The sequence below is a fragment of the Sinocyclocheilus rhinocerous genome, unplaced genomic scaffold, assembly GCF_001515625.1.
Source record: "Sinocyclocheilus rhinocerous isolate Xijiao unplaced genomic scaffold, SAMN03320098_v1.1 scaffold604, whole genome shotgun sequence".
NCBI classification, from domain to species: domain Eukaryota; kingdom Metazoa; phylum Chordata; class Actinopteri; order Cypriniformes; family Cyprinidae; genus Sinocyclocheilus; species Sinocyclocheilus rhinocerous.
The window spans coordinates 58,341-74,097 of NW_015658518.1; the positions used below are offsets into that span (position 1 = coordinate 58,341).

The 15,757-nt window shown below is 39.9% G+C and overlaps 1 protein-coding gene across 1 annotated transcript in view; it reads left to right on the top strand.

Annotated features, from left to right (window-relative positions):
* The window catches only part of mical3a (microtubule associated monooxygenase, calponin and LIM domain containing 3a), a 93,909-nt gene that overhangs the window by 16,746 nt on the left and 61,406 nt on the right, over window positions 1-15,757 (top strand). The window contains exons 2-10 of the mRNA XM_016530806.1: window positions 5,732-6,109; window positions 6,254-6,461; window positions 6,924-7,040; window positions 7,218-7,319; window positions 8,808-8,963; window positions 9,424-9,524; window positions 14,051-14,206; window positions 14,631-14,746; window positions 15,323-15,449. Of these exons, the coding sequence (XP_016386292.1) occupies window positions 5,834-6,109; window positions 6,254-6,461; window positions 6,924-7,040; window positions 7,218-7,319; window positions 8,808-8,963; window positions 9,424-9,524; window positions 14,051-14,206; window positions 14,631-14,746; window positions 15,323-15,449 (1,359 nt within the window). The 5' untranslated portion in view covers window positions 5,732-5,833. The remainder of the gene's footprint in view (window positions 1-5,731; window positions 6,110-6,253; window positions 6,462-6,923; window positions 7,041-7,217; window positions 7,320-8,807; window positions 8,964-9,423; window positions 9,525-14,050; window positions 14,207-14,630; window positions 14,747-15,322; window positions 15,450-15,757) is intronic.

The following is a 15,757-nucleotide window of genomic DNA, read 5'->3' on the forward strand; positions in this document are numbered from 1 at the left end:
CATATGATGTTGCTAAAAATAACATTATTTTGTGTATTTGGTGTAATGAAATGTGTTTGTGCGGTTTAAGGTTCAAAAAACACATTATTTTCCACATACTGTACATTATTGTTTCTCCTCTATGCCCTGCCTTTCTGAAACGCGTCGATTTTTACAAAGCTCATCGGTCTGAAAAAGCGAGGTGTGCTGTGATTGGCCAGCTATCCAGTGCGTTGTGATTGGCCGAATTCCTCAAGCGTGTGACGGAAATGTTATGTCCAAGGAGCGTCCGGTGGGCTTGCGGCAACCACATGTGACGACCCCGGGCTGGACTCCGCTTCGTCCACGGTGAAAGCCGATCCGGCGATCCACAGCGCGAAGTTGATGTATTTCCTCAGTGACCAGCACGGATCAGCTCCAGGCATGTAGCGGATATCGTCCTCTTTTGGAAGGCCAAACAAAGTAGTTTCGCTTTCACAACAAAACACACAGCGCCTTCACGACATGGAGGCAGCAACAACAATACTACAGCGAGAATAAAAGTTACGCCTTCTTTCTTTGCGTGAACATTTGGGCGGCGTTATGCAAATCTTCCCACATCGTGACGTAGACATGTGGGGGCGTGTTAGAACGAGCCGTTTTAGGTAGGCGTGGTTGACTCTTTAACTTTTATAAAGAATATCTCTTTGGATTTGAGACTTTAGTCTTTGCAACTTTACAGAACTTCTTTATGCACCAAGAGCTTGTAACACTCCAAAGAGAAAGGAAAAATTTAAATCGCATCATATGACCCCTTTAAGTAAAAAAACTCACATGTCTCCTTTCAACATGTCCATACAGGAAGCATACTGGAAATATATGAGGTCCCCACAGGAAGAGAAGTGTGGAGAGAGCTTTTGTACGGTCCATTCAGACATGTAATGTGGTCTATTTTTAGCCCAGAGTGTGACAACCTCTCCATAATAAAGTTAAAAAATGCATGCTCTGTGTATGTGTTTTAGAAAGTGTGCTCTGAATTGAAACAGTCTGTTTGGACTCCCTTTTGTGTATACAGTCACATGTGAGTGAAGGTGGGTTGTATATTTATCTGATTGGTTATTCAGGTCATCTTGCTGTAACGTTGAATGGATTTGAACAGTTTGCGGTTTGTTTCCGTGTCTTGTTTCCGTATGTCATGTTTATCAGCATGTTCATAATGACTGTCTTCTGTTTCTCTCATGTCATACAAAGTTCAGTGCATATTCATAGCTGCTTTATCGCTAACACCACATTGCTGAGTGACGAGGGACAGATTGCTGTGTCTGAAATGTAATATACCTATAGTGACAGCGTGTTTCCTCTGTGAAAGAGAGGCACTGGATATAGACCTGCATTCAGGCGCTGTTTTGGAAGTGTTCAGGCATGCTGGGAGTTCGTATTATGTTATGCTGTAGCTTTAACATGGCTATAGGGCATTGCAGCATTACGTAACCTGGCTCTTCATCTTCTCATGAGTCAGTGCTGTGAGGAACAAGCGTTATAGTGTTGGTTTGTTGCAATGATCAAAGTCTCTATTATCTTGAGTAGTTTTTAAGAATTCATTTTTATGAATGAATCCAGGTTCTTCACCAAGCTGTACTAGAAGTTATAAATATGGTGATAGATAAATATTTGATGGGAAACATTCAGAGTTTGGTCATTATTTTATTTTATTTTTTAGAATCATACATGACTTATTGATTCATCATTAGGCTAGTGCCAAAAAATGCTGCAATATCCTCCACAAAATAATCTCCATAGAATTAAACCCCATGTGTCAGAATATTTGGATGGTTGTAGTTCCATGCACATGGTCATGCTTTTCTTCTCGGCTTGTGGCCAGTCCTGAATAAAATCCAAAGAATTCCATAAGAATCTCTGCAGACTTCATGATTTTTACTGCTGTTGTTTTCGAAGTTCTACACATCTCTGCATCTTATATTTGTTTTTAAATTCAATATTTTTTTGATAATCAGTTTAATTGAAATCCATTCCATGTAATTCTTTGTCCTCCACCATCAGCACAGAAAAAGTATGCAGATTCTGTATGGATCTTATGGCTGACCAAGGGTTGTGTGTATAGTGAAACCAGCTTCTTTCCCATGCTCTTGAGGAGTCAGTCTCCTCAGTTGTAACTACACGAGGGCTTTAAACAGGTTAGTTCGCACCGATACATAACACAGCTGGGTTCACATGATATTCAGTGTAACCCAAGCTTTGCCGCTGAGGTTCTCTGATATCATATACATGCCGAGGTTCTCGGCTTTCAGGGGCTAACAGAATTAAAGCCGCATGAGGACAACCAGCAAAAAAACAAAAAAATCTATATTTGTCCTATGAGGGTCAATTTCTGCATACCCTGCAATAAAAAAAAACTGTTTTTCTTTCCTTAATTCAGCAACCTTTGTTAAATGAGCTGTACTTTGAACGTCAATGTATTTCAGTGTCGTATTTGTTTACCCGACCGCTGCCTTGCAAAAAAGTTCAACCCTTTGAAGCATTAGTGTCGTGTCATAGAGTAATAAAGAGAGGAAACGGGTAACCAGATCCTTCTGCCTTAGCAGTGCATTCACACACCTTTCCAGTATTCAAAGCCAATGCGACAGCTGACATGTGTACAGCAATTTACAGGACAAAATACTTCATGACTTTAAAATCCATTTGTTTAATATGAAAACATGAAGTCTTTGTACACTTCATATGGTAATAGGCCTATCTGCATTGCTTTAGAATCACCTGACGGAGATAACTGATTTATAAATGTTAGTCAAAACCACGATCATATTTTGTGCATGTTTTGCGCAGCTTGTCAGTGAACAACGGCTCTCTGTAGTAAATGCTGCTTCATGTGAAAGCCCGCACGTGATGGAGATTTACCGCTGATTACAGAACCGGCTTTACTGACAAGATGCGCGTTAAATATCGCATGCGATTTATCGTGCAGCCCTGATTGCTATCCAATCAGGGAATTTTAAGTCAATCTAACAGACTAATATTTACAGCAATAGAAATCTTGTTATTACTATTATTATTATTATTAGTAGTAGTAGTAGTATTGCTATTAAGTATATAATTTAACATGTTACACAATAAAACAAAGACTTCATTTAAACTAGTATTATATTATATTATACATTTTGTCATTTTAATAAATGTCTGTGTATTAAGCTTACACTGCAAGGGCTTTTTAATTGTAATTATTTGTATTGCAATCAGTTGTCAGCTAAAATTTCATTGTTATGACAGCCCTACATGTAAGGCAGATATCATTATATCACGTCTTGTGGCTTTGTGACACTACTGAGGCTTTTAGTGGCTGGCTGCTGTGTTGAGCCGATTGCTGGCGCAGCAGTTTCAGAGCGGTGACATCAGGAGCGTGTTTTCACAGCACACTAAAGCTGGAACCGAGTGAAAGGGCCCTCACACTAACCCTTCACCTACCTTCCCTTTCACCGGCTTTCTGTGAGGTGGAGATTTCATCTAGACCACATCTTAGCAGTGTGTGTGAGTCTGAATTCGTTTAATGGGAGTGTGTGTGTGTGTACATGTCCTTGGCCTTGACAAACTGCTAATTTGTGATATTTTAGATGTTCTATTTCAGTGGCTGACAGTTAACTGTGGCCACTTTCAGTTGCCCGATTGAAAAACAGTATAAATGTGATTCTTTTGATGGGTCTGTTTTATGTATTCCAAAATTTTTTTTTGATTACTCAGCATTCTTTTTTCTCTTCACGTGTTTAGAATGTCTTGCTTTAAAAATATTATTTCGGAGAGGTCTCCTGCACACTGTTGCCGAAATATTTGGTCATCAGCATTTCTGGGCTTTTTTCCGTTTTGTTGGCCAATGTCAATGAGATCTGGTCTTTGTCAGCCTGTGTCGAAGAATGCGACATTCTGAGAGACGCATTTGTGAGACTCTTTCTCACCATTTAAATGCAAAGTAAACTGTGGTTGGTTGCTTTACATGTCAGGAGGTCTCTTCCTGTATGAATGGTCAGTTCTTGACCAAAATAAGCTCTAAAGAGGAACAGGCTGACAAAGGTTTGGCGATGCAAGACTATTTCACACCTGATTAGGACTTGGTGTCAGCAATAGTTTTTGTTATTCATGCAGCACTGTGGTTGGTTTATCATGTCTGGGGTGTCTCTTTCACAGTAGAATGCATGAACTTCCAATATTACAGCATCTCCTCTTTGGGTTTCTGTGCGTTCATCAGACTTCTTGTGGTCACTGACTCCGAGATAAGGGCATGGGGCATTCTCAGCTCTTTCTGATGCCAAGTCTTTATTAAAGCTTCTAGGTCCTTTAGGCTATGTGAAATTTTCCAGACAAGGTTTTGGCAGCCCACTCTGTGTTGATGAAAGGTGTTAACTTTTAATGGCAATGGCAATTTTATTTATATAGCACTATTTAGTACAACCAGAGTTGACCAATGTGCTTTACAATAGAATAATTAAAAACTGCAATAACACAATGAAAAGTAAAAAGCAGTAAAACCAAGAGGAAGGGGAAAAAAAACATCATAACATGCAACAAAAACATAGGACAAGGATAAAGAGTGCTAAACCAGAATTTAAAGCCTTATCGAACAGATAGGATTTTAATTTAGACTTAAAAATAACCACAGACGAAGCCATTCTAATAAAAGTGGGCAGATCATTCCAGAGTCTTGGGGCAATTGTAGCAAAAGCGCAATCACCCCTGCACTTCCGCCTTCGTCTTGGGGTTTTAAAACCTGTTTTATAGACCTGTTTTACACAGTATGTTTTACATGGCTGCATTATATCATGTTCTTGCCCTGTAGAAACATAAAGTGATATCTTAAATTCCTCATGAAATCAAAATTGACTCCATTTACTTTGTTTTAGTGCACATTGCAAATCTTAAGGTGAACAATTAATCTGTGCAAGTTAATCGACAAAATAAATAAATAAATACATGTTTGTCTTGGTAATCTTTAATCAAAATCTGAACATTTGCTTCCCCTCTGAAATGGCATTCCTTCTGTGATGTCAGTTTGATGACTTGCACAGAATATCCTTAACCACGTCCCTCCAACCTTTAGGTTGCTGTGAGTGAGATGGAGACGAGGAGCACTAAAATAAAACCCTGCCCTCGATTCAATATTCCGTTTGAAAATACGTCACTATACTGACATTAAGTAGGCAGCAACTTAATCCTGTAGCAATGCTTGTTTTATTCCGAGAGTTTAATTAAAATTGGGTAATTTATCACAGACTAGACTTTTGTTCCTACCTCCCTGTTTAGATCCATAAAACTGAAATTAAAGTTTGTCTGATTAGTTTTTTCCTCTGATATCGTTTCTGCAGATTATAGGATAGTGAGGTATGCTTGTTTAAATAGTTTGTTTCTGAAACTAAACCAGGAAGCTTCCATATCTCTCCTTTCTGTTAAAGCCATGCTTTGTGGAAATGTTATTTAAATGTTATCATCTCTTTACCACTGAAGAAAATCTAATAAGAAGGCCTAGATGCTATCTGCAGATTTTCATCGCATTTTCTGCACTTATTTTTAGGCAAAGTTGTCTGAAATGGTTTAAAAAAAGTGATGTGCTCTCATTGATAATTAATAATAACATTTTTTCAAAATAAGCCAAAATATTGAATAAACAATTATTTTTTACTTATGCATAGTTTTGTGTATTTCCACATGTGCCACAGTGATGTACTGTATATATAAAATATTTCATACATTTTTTTCTTTCTTCATTCAGGATGAAAATGACCTATGGCGGAAGTTGAATCGCAAACAGAGAGACTCTGAGTAAGCTGGACGAAGCCTGTCCCATAATCCCCGCTCGTCGGGTCAAGGGACCATGGGAGATGGAGGCGTCAATGCGGTGGGAGAAGGGGTGAATCAGTCCCATGTGCTCTTTGACCGCTTCGTCCAGGCCACCACCTGCAAAGGCACTCTCAAGGCTTTTCAAGAGCTTTGTGACTTCCTGGAACTCAAGCCCAATGAATACCGTGTGTTCTACCACAAACTCAAGTCCAAGCTCAACTACTGGAAAGCCAAAGCTCTCTGGGCCAAGTTAGACAAGCGCGCCAGCCACAAAGAATACAAAAAAGGAAGGGCCTGTGCCAACACCAAAGTATGAAAGTTTCCCTGGGGTGAAAGAGAGTGTTTTGGTTATTAGTTCTCAAACTTGCAATGTTCTGGTATTGCTTAAAATAGATTCTTTATGGACTTTGTGGCTTGATAATTAGGTTTTTACTCCTTATGAATTGTTTCTCAGTGTCTGATCATTGGAGCTGGACCATGTGGTTTGCGTACAGCCATAGAGCTGGGCTTCCTTGGAGCCAAGGTGGTTTTGTTGGAAAAGAGGGATGCATTCTCCCGAAACAATGTGCTCCATCTTTGGCCTTTCACCATTCAGGATCTGAGGGGTCTTGGAGCCAAGAAGTTCTACGGCAAGTTTTGTGCTGGAGCCATCGACCATATCAGTAAGTAGTATATCAAACTATTTTTCTTTTAGAGAGAAATTAACTTTGACATTCAGACATCCATTACGCATGACAGCTACTGGACAGCACTAAACGTAGATGGGTTAGACACATTGGAGACTTTCAACAATTACTCAAACCACCTTCCGAGGTGTTCAAGGACTCCTAGGAAGTGTAGTGTAAATACTAATGCATTCTGATTCATCCCAGACGTTAAATAGCTGCCCACTCATGTAATCATTGTGGGATGTGTTGTGGAAAACCTGCCAAAACAAGGTCTTTAAACTTTGCCAGCAAGATAGAACCGGTTTGGCCAAGAAGAAAATAAATTGGACTTGTAAAAGTGATGTATCTAATCAGAGGAACTTTTCTAGAACGTCTTGTCCACGTTTTGAGTCAGATTTTAATACCATGTGTAAATGGAGTCTCAGATGTTTTTGTTTTTGTAATCTCTTACTGCAGGTATTCGTCAGTTGCAGCTGATGCTCTTGAAGGTAGCTCTTCTCCTTGGCATCGAGATTCACGTCAACGTGGAGTTCAAAGGCCTCGTTGAGCCACCAGAAGACCAAGAGAATGAGAGTAAGATCAGTTTCTCACGTCCTTTCCATGCTAAAGTTCAGCAGTTCCATTCGTTTGTTTCCATTTCCACATAAATACCAGTCGTTCTAAAGAGCCTAGGCATATCCTGAACGGATACCAAGTCTTGCGGAGAAAGGACTTGTCTGTCAGCGCTGAACATGCTGTTGGTTTTTCCAGGAATTGGGTGGAGAGCCGAGGTCCACCCCAGAACACATCCAGTCAATGAGCTAGAGTTCGACGTCATAATTGGGGCTGATGGGAGGAGAAACACGCTGTCAGGTAAGAATATAGCACTTCATATAAAATCATAATTGAGAATGTCCTCTCTTTGAATCTTTAGTTCTTGTCTAGACAGGAACAAAAATAATTAGTGGTGCTTGCCTTGGGATTTGAACAAACCTCAGTGTGTAACTTGTCCTGCAGACATGAATGATATCTCAAATCATGCTGCTTATTCAGCAGAGGTGTGCTTATACTTGAATGAATAAACTTGGCAAATCAAAAATGGGTGAAAAATCTTGTAGACTTGCACTAACATTCAAATGTTTGTAGGATGTTTTTAAGATTTTTAAATGGTTTTGAAAGAAATCTCTTATCCTCACCAAGGCAGAATTTATAAAAATTGTGTAATATTATTACAATTAAAATACTGTTTTCTTTTTTATTTCCTTATTTTTGGAAATGTAATTTATTTCTGTGATGCACAGCGTGAGTGTTCAGGATCCATTACTCCAGCCTTCAGTGTCACATGATCCTTCAGAAATCATACTAATATGCGTATTTGGTGCATTAGATACATTTTCATGATTCTTTAAATAGAACGTTGAAATGCTTTTATCATATAAATATAATTTGTAACAATGTAAAATTCTTTATTGTCACTTTTACGTTTACATTTACATTTAGTAGATGCTTTTATCCAAAGTAACATACAAATGAGGACAATAGAAGCAATCAAAACCAACAAAAGAGCAATAATATGCAAGTGCTATGACAAGTCTCGGCTAAAAAAAATGGATAAAATAAAATTAGATTAGAGAGTGCTAGTGTTAGAGGGTCAAATAAAGATGGAAGAGATGTGTTTTTATCTGTTTCTTGAAGATGGCTAAGGACTCAGCTGCTCGAAGTGAGTTGGGCAGGTCATTCCACCAGGAGGGAACATTTACTGTTCCCTCCTGGCGGAATGACCTCTAGTGATTTTGTGCCTCTTTGGGATGGCACAATAATACGCCCTTCACTTGCAGAACGCAAGCTTCTGGGCACATCAGTCTGAAGTAGTGAATTTAGGTAAAGGGGTGGTTTTGTAGGCAAACATCAATGCCTTAAATTTTATGCGAGCAGCTATTGGTCAGCCAGTGCAAACTGATGAACAGAGGTGTGAGGTGTCACTTTTGATCAGTTTAATGTGTCCTTAGCTGCTGAATTAAAAAAAAAAACTTTACTGAAAGGTGTAGTGTACATTTAAAGATGACACACAAATCTTATCAATGATTTTCTGGTCACTAGATATGCATAGGACGGATTTTGACTAAAACACTAACAACTAAAAACACTAACAACTGCATAGCAGCACATTCAAAACACTCAATGTCTTCGCAACAAACTGGCAACCACCTAGTAAAATGGTGGTGGGTTTTGCATCACTCACATTTTCTTCAAATATGTAAAAAATCTAGTTTTTAGTCATTGGAAATCTCACTGATCTGTCGTTGATCTGCATAAACATTTTGGCGTTCATACTTATGAATGTCTATGCTGTCTCTCCAGGTTTCAGGAGGAAGGAGTTTAGGGGCAAATTGGCTATTGCTATCACAGCTAACTTCATTAACCGCAACACAACTGCAGAAGCAAAGGTGGAGGAGATCAGTGGAGTAGCCTTCATCTTCAACCAGAAGTTCTTCCAGGACCTTAGAGAAGCCACAGGTACAATAAGCACTCTTATTGAATATATAGGTCTGATTTTGATGTAAGAACAGCAGCTACAGCTCATAGCTAACAGAAGAACTCTTGTTATACTTTTAGAGAAGCTCTTGTGGTACTTCTAGAAGATCCAGCAGTGTAGGAAACAAATACTTGAAGAATCTCGTATTGAAGAGCTGTCCCTGTGCTTTGTGCTGAGTTGGCAGACTTTGTTGCTGTTTTCTGAGTTGTATAATCACTGTTATTCTTCTCTCTCTCTGTCCTGTTGATGGAGGGAGTGGGCGCATTATCCACCGCACAGATGGAACTTAATTACATCTGCGAACGGATGCAAACAACTTCCTCTTTCTATCTCTGTCCCCCTCTTTTTCCCCCCTTGACATGCTGTCTGTCACATCTCCACTTCAATCTCTTCCTCCCGCTCGCTCATTTAGTCTTTTTCTCTTTTGGTTTGCCTCCACAGGAATTGACCTGGAAAACATTGTCTACTATAAGGATGACACACACTACTTTGTAATGACTGCCAAAAAGCAGAGCCTGCTGGAGAAGGGCGTCATTCTACATGTGAGTGATCAAAGAGTTTGACTAGCGCAGTTTTCTAACTAATCTCCACTCTTTTATTTTCACTTCTCCCTCCCTCTTTATCTCTTTCTCTTCCTGTTTGCCTTTCTCTGTCCCTTAGAAAAGTACTAGCACACCTCTGCTCAAGGCAGATGATTAGAAATGCAATACAAACTTGAATTGAAAAAAACAAGCATGAACAGAAGCTTGTTTTAGCTGGCCTGGTTTGTCTGTTTTAGATGGATTTTGACACTTTTCAACTGGTTAGGCAGGGCAGCCAGCTGACCAACCAGCTGAAACCAGATGCACACTAGCTTGGTGAGGCTGGGGGAAGATCTTAAACAATCTAAAACCAGCAGAAACATCTGGTTTTAGGTGTCTTATTCATTCAGGAATTAAGTAAATGGCTCTCTTTATGAAAGGGCCTTTGAATCATTAATTCACCCGATTCGTTCAAAACGAGGATTCATTCAGAAACTAACCGCTTTGTTGCTCGGAGACGTACAACAATTCTGCTGTGGCTTTAGGTAATATTTTTGTTGGCAAAACTGAGCAAAAACAGACAATATTGTGTTTAAAACATAAAATATTAACTTCTTATTTACTGAACTGTTGTATAAAATCACATTTCAATCACAAAATCAGCACTCGTCTGATATTACTCTAGCTGCTGGTGTGATATCGCTTATCGTATGGTATAAATATGAGACAAAAACTCATACAGGGGCATTTTTGCACCAATATCTTTAATTTTAGGGCATAACTGCATTTGAGTTGTTGCCCTGCATCATATTTGTCAACAGTCGACTGTATGAAATGTAAGATGACGAACAGGTCTGGGGGCGGGGCCAGTGCGTTAACTGCGTTAAAATATTTTAATCGCGTTATTTTTTTTATAACTAATTAATTAAGTTAACGCGTTAAACTGACAGCCCTAGTTTATATATTTTGCCTGCGAGTACCCTCCGCGCACCCCAGTTTGAGAACCACTGGTCTAGAGCAACCTACCGTGATCAGACGCTCCATCAGCTCCATCCGCATACAGCTTCCCCTTCAGATCCCTCACTGCGCTCTCAAAATCCTCATCTGAAAACAGCGGTGTGAATCTGAGGTTAGTCCTTTCTCACAGTGACACAAAACACTTCAATCAGAAGATGTGAATACTGTTAAAGATTTAACAATGACAGTGTACAGAAGTGCAGCTCTGATGAACTAAACTGGACTTCGGTCATATGTTTTACCGTTAAATAGCGTGTGGATCTTACCATCGCCGTCATCGTCGCTGACGTATCCTGGACGGTTTTTGTAACAGAAGAACGTAGGAGGAAGCATCAGACTGGCAGCCAGCTCTGCTTGCTCTATTGATGGTTTAAGCTCAAATACGATCTCGATATCATCATCACACACGTCCTGAGCGCTGCTCTTCTGCTCTGACGGAGAGGAAACTGAGCAATAAACAAACAGAAACTAGATTAACTAAAGCAACAACAACTGCTAAACAGATAGTTCATCCCAACACGGAAACTGCTGTCATCTACTCGCTCTCAGGCAAATGTGATGGTTTCAGTCACTGGGGTCCGAGCAACATTAGTCCCATTGACTTTATTCTGTACTGGGACACACAAACCCTGAGATGATCTCAGTTTGTGTTCCACAGAAGGAATGAAGTCTGGACTGAGTTTTCTTGTTTGGTGAACTATCTCTTGAAGAAGCGCTTTCAAAAGCAATCGGAGTCATTTCAAACCAACAAGTGTCAAAGCATGTAGCAGACTAAAGTACTCTGACCGTTTCATTGTCAACACACTTCACAGCCAACGTTAAATCAGTAACCGGCGCCCGGGGAGCAGTTGGGGGTTCGGTGCCTTGCTCAAAGGTCTCACATCAGTCGTTGTATTGAGGGTGGAGGAGAGCGCTGGTTATTCACCCCCCCACCGACAATTTAACCATTAGGCCACGACTGCCCAAGACGCACAACAATTCTGCTGTGGCTTTTTTAGGTAATATTTTAGTTGGCCAAACTGAGCCAAAACACACAATATTGTGTTTAAAATATAACACAATATTAACTTCTTATTTACTGAACTGTTGTATAAAATCACATTTCAATCACAAAATCAGCACTCGTCTGATATTACTCTAGCTGCTGGTGTGATATCGCTTATCGTATGGTATAAATATGAGACAAAAACTCATACAGGGGCATTTTTGCACCAATATCTTTAATTTTAGGGCATAACTGCATTTGAGTTGTTGCCCTGCATCATATTTGTCAACAGTCGACTGTATGAAATGTAAGATGACGAACAGGTCTGGGGGCGGGGCCAGTGCGTTAACTGCGTTAAAATATTTTAATCGCGTTACTTTTTCATAACCTAATTAATTAAGTTAACGCGTTAAACTGACAGCCCTAGTTTATATATTTTGCCTGCGAGTACCCTCCGCGCACCCCAGTTTGAGAACCACTGGTCTAGAGCAACCTACCGTGATCAGACGCTCCATCAGCTCCATCCGCATACAGCTTCCCCTTCAGATCCCTCACTGCGCTCTCAAAATCCTCATCTGAAAACAGCGGTGTGAATCTGAGGTTAGTCCTTTCTCACAGTGACACAAAACACTTCAATCAGAAGATGTGAATACTGTTAAAGATTTAACAATGACAGTGTACAGAAGTGCAGCTCTGATGAACTAAACTGGACTTCGGTCATATGTTTTACCGTTAAATAGCGTGTGGATCTTACCATCGCCGTCATCGTCGCTGACGTATCCTGGACGGTTTTTGTAACAGAAGAACGTAGGAGGAAGCATCAGACTGGCAGCCAGCTCTGCTTGCTCTATTGATGGTTTAAGCTCAAATACGATCTCGATATCATCATCACACACGTCCTGAGCGCTGCTCTTCTGCTCTGACGGAGAGGAAACTGAGCAATAAACAAACAGAAACTAGATTAACTAAAGCAACAACAACTGCTAAACAGATAGTTCATCCCAACACGGAAACTGCTGTCATCTACTCGCTCTCAGGCAAATGTGATGGTTTCAGTCACTGGGGTCCGAGCAACATTAGTCCCATTGACTTTATTCTGTACTGGGACACACAAACCCTGAGATGATCTCAGTTTGTGTTCCACAGAAGGAATGAAGTCTGGACTGAGTTTTCTTGTTTGGTGAACTATCTCTTGAAGAAGCGCTTTCAAAAGCAATCGGAGTCATTTCAAACCAACAAGTGTCAAAGCATGTAGCAGACTAAAGTACTCTGACCGTTTCATTGTCAACACACTTCACAGCCAACGTTAAATCAGTAACTCCACAAAGACACACACATGCAAACACTCATCAAACCTACAGCCGTCATACGTCACTCACACTCATCAGTCAGCTCCTCACACATCAGTACGGACTCTCTCACGATGAGCCACATTTAAATACAAAGGGAAAACAAGAGTTGAGTGACATGCTGATGGGGAAAATGAGTGAACGATGACTTTGGTTTCCAATATATTTACTTGTGCTGCCAAATCATTTACTGCAATATACAGGACAAAAGTCCATACACCACAAACGCTTCTCGCTGCATCTCTTTCAGGTTGCTCATACTGAAACCATTGTGTGCCATCAAGATCACACGAAGTTTGTGATTCAGATCGTGGATTGTGATTGTGCGTCACAAGATCGTGATATTTTGGGAAGATCACCCATCCCCTATAGATGAATCCTTCACAATAACATCTAGTACATGCATTTAGAAAACAAATAGAAGGAACTTCCATTTAGTGTCAAATCTAACAAAAATATTCTGTTTCTAGTTACGTAAAATAAGCTCATGTGACGCGTGCTGTGATTCACTGGAAAGAGCGGGAGAGATCCCTGCTCTCGTTTAGTGTCTTCCCCCTTATTTCAAAGCAGCGTGTGAATGTGGTCTCAAAAAAAAGTTTTCAGGATAAATATTCAGCGCAAATATCAACAATTATTTTTAATTAAATGACCTCGGCATTGCTAGCGCCATGATGATCTACTGTTTGAGCTCACGCAAGCCCCTTACAAAGCAACAAAACAAGCGTGTTACTCTTTGAACTGTCCACCTGCCACAGCTTCTTCAGCAGAAACTCAGCATTTCTTCCATTTAATTAATCTGAAACTATGTAGATGAAGAAACAAACTTCTGTCAGTGACTGAAAAACACATCTTAAAGCCCTATTCGCATGGGTTAGTATTATCTGTTACATTGTATATAAATGATTTGCCAGAGGCATGTAAAAATGTTGATGTTCAGATGTATGCAGATGATGCTGTAATCTTTACATATGCTAAGAACTACCAAGAGATAGCATCCACACTTACATCTGCAATGGCTCACATTGATGACTGGCTTACTAAGTCATGTCTCTACCTAATAAAATTATATAAAAAATGTTATTTATTTAAAATTTAAACTCAAGAAAGAAAATTACGATTGCTTGATTGAATCATCATGAGTTTTTTTTTTTTTTTGCTTTTATACCCGTCTTATTTATCTTTTTTTTTATCATCAGCTTCCTAAGCTGGACTTTGCCATCAACCATTACGGCCAGCCTGACGTCGCCATGTTTGACTTCACATGTATGTACGCCTCAGAGAACGCAGCGCTCGTCCGCCAGCGCAACGCCCATAAGCTACTAGTAGCCCTGGTGGGGGACAGCCTTCTAGAGGTGAGTGGAAAACCGATGTGGAGGAGGGAAATAAGACAGTTCATGTAAGGGAGTTTGTTATTTGTTAAAACTTCCTTTAATAGAACCAGATGGTGTTTTTCCATGAAGTACCACAAAATTGGCTTTTGCTGTTCTCCAACATCTTCCTTCAACAAATTTCAACTTCTGAAAATACATTTTCTCACATAAATCTGAAACCACCACTTCAGAAGCTGTGGTAATGAAAGTATTAAGTTAAAACACCACACTCAGTTACACTAGCTAGCCCGCGACTGTGAGGGCAGTTTTTCCATCTTCTTCCAAACAGAAGGTGACTGATTTCTAATATGAAGTGTACAGCTGTTCATTCTCACTCTTAGTGTATTAGGAACAAGTTGACTGATGAATATGTCTTTTGTGTGTGTGTGTGTGTGTGTGTGTATAGCCATTCTGGCCGATGGGCACTGGAATAGCAAGAGGCTTCTTGGCAGCCATGGATGCAGCGTGGATGGTGCGGAGTTGGGCTCATGGAAGCTCCCCTTTGGAGGTGCTGGCTGAACGGTAAGACATACTATGCACAGAATGGAATGCTGTTTGTTTTTTAAAATAGTGCATAAGATACAGTATGCAATAATAAGGCTTTCAAAAACATGGTGGTTGTTTTCACATGTGATATTGAACATATGATAATGGAAATAAATGCAATTGTTTTGCATTTTAATCTGATTTGTGTCTGAATATTTAAACTTTTGGCATACTGTAAAAATAATATGAATAATATGATGTTATTCCAAACACATCTAGAGTGATACAGAACTTATGATGAGGTTGACAGTGATTGTGTCTTCAAACTGAGCAGTAAACAGCTCAAGTCCCTGCAGGCCGTCATTTACTGTGGTGCTCGTTTTCTTCCTGCACTGTTATTTTGCTGCATACTGCAGGGTAATTCACAGTGGTAAAGCACTTTTCAACTTGTATGCAATAAAGCAGCATGTTTGCAGGGAAGCAAAAGTGTTTTACGAGCGAGTAGCTTGCATGATGTCTCTAGGGTCTCATCTTGAGACATCACTAAAGGGATGAATGCCAAAATGAAGGGAATTTGGGTCTGAAAACAAGCACGGCTCCTTTGGGTTTCAGGGAAAGTATCTATCGACTGCTGCCTCAGACGACACCAGAGAATGTGAGCAAGAACTTTAGCCAGTACAGCGTGGACCCGACTACACGGTACCCCAACATCAGCCTTCACAAAGTGAGACCCAACCAGGTGGGTTTATGCACATCTGACCGGTCAGAAAACCCAGCTGCAAGTTTTGTCTAGATATTTTTGCTAAATATTTATTTGAGAAATTTAATAGCACTTAAATGAAATATATAGCAAATCTCTCTCTCTCTTTCTCTCTCTCTCTCTCTCTCTCTCTCTCTCTCTCTCTTATACTGTACATTGTCATTTGTAATATCATGATCCCTAAATTCACTTTTAGTATTTAAAATTGATATAGCTTCAATGTTTTTTTTTTATTAAAGGGGTCATATGATGCGATTTCATTTTTTCCTTTCTCTTTGGAGTGTTAC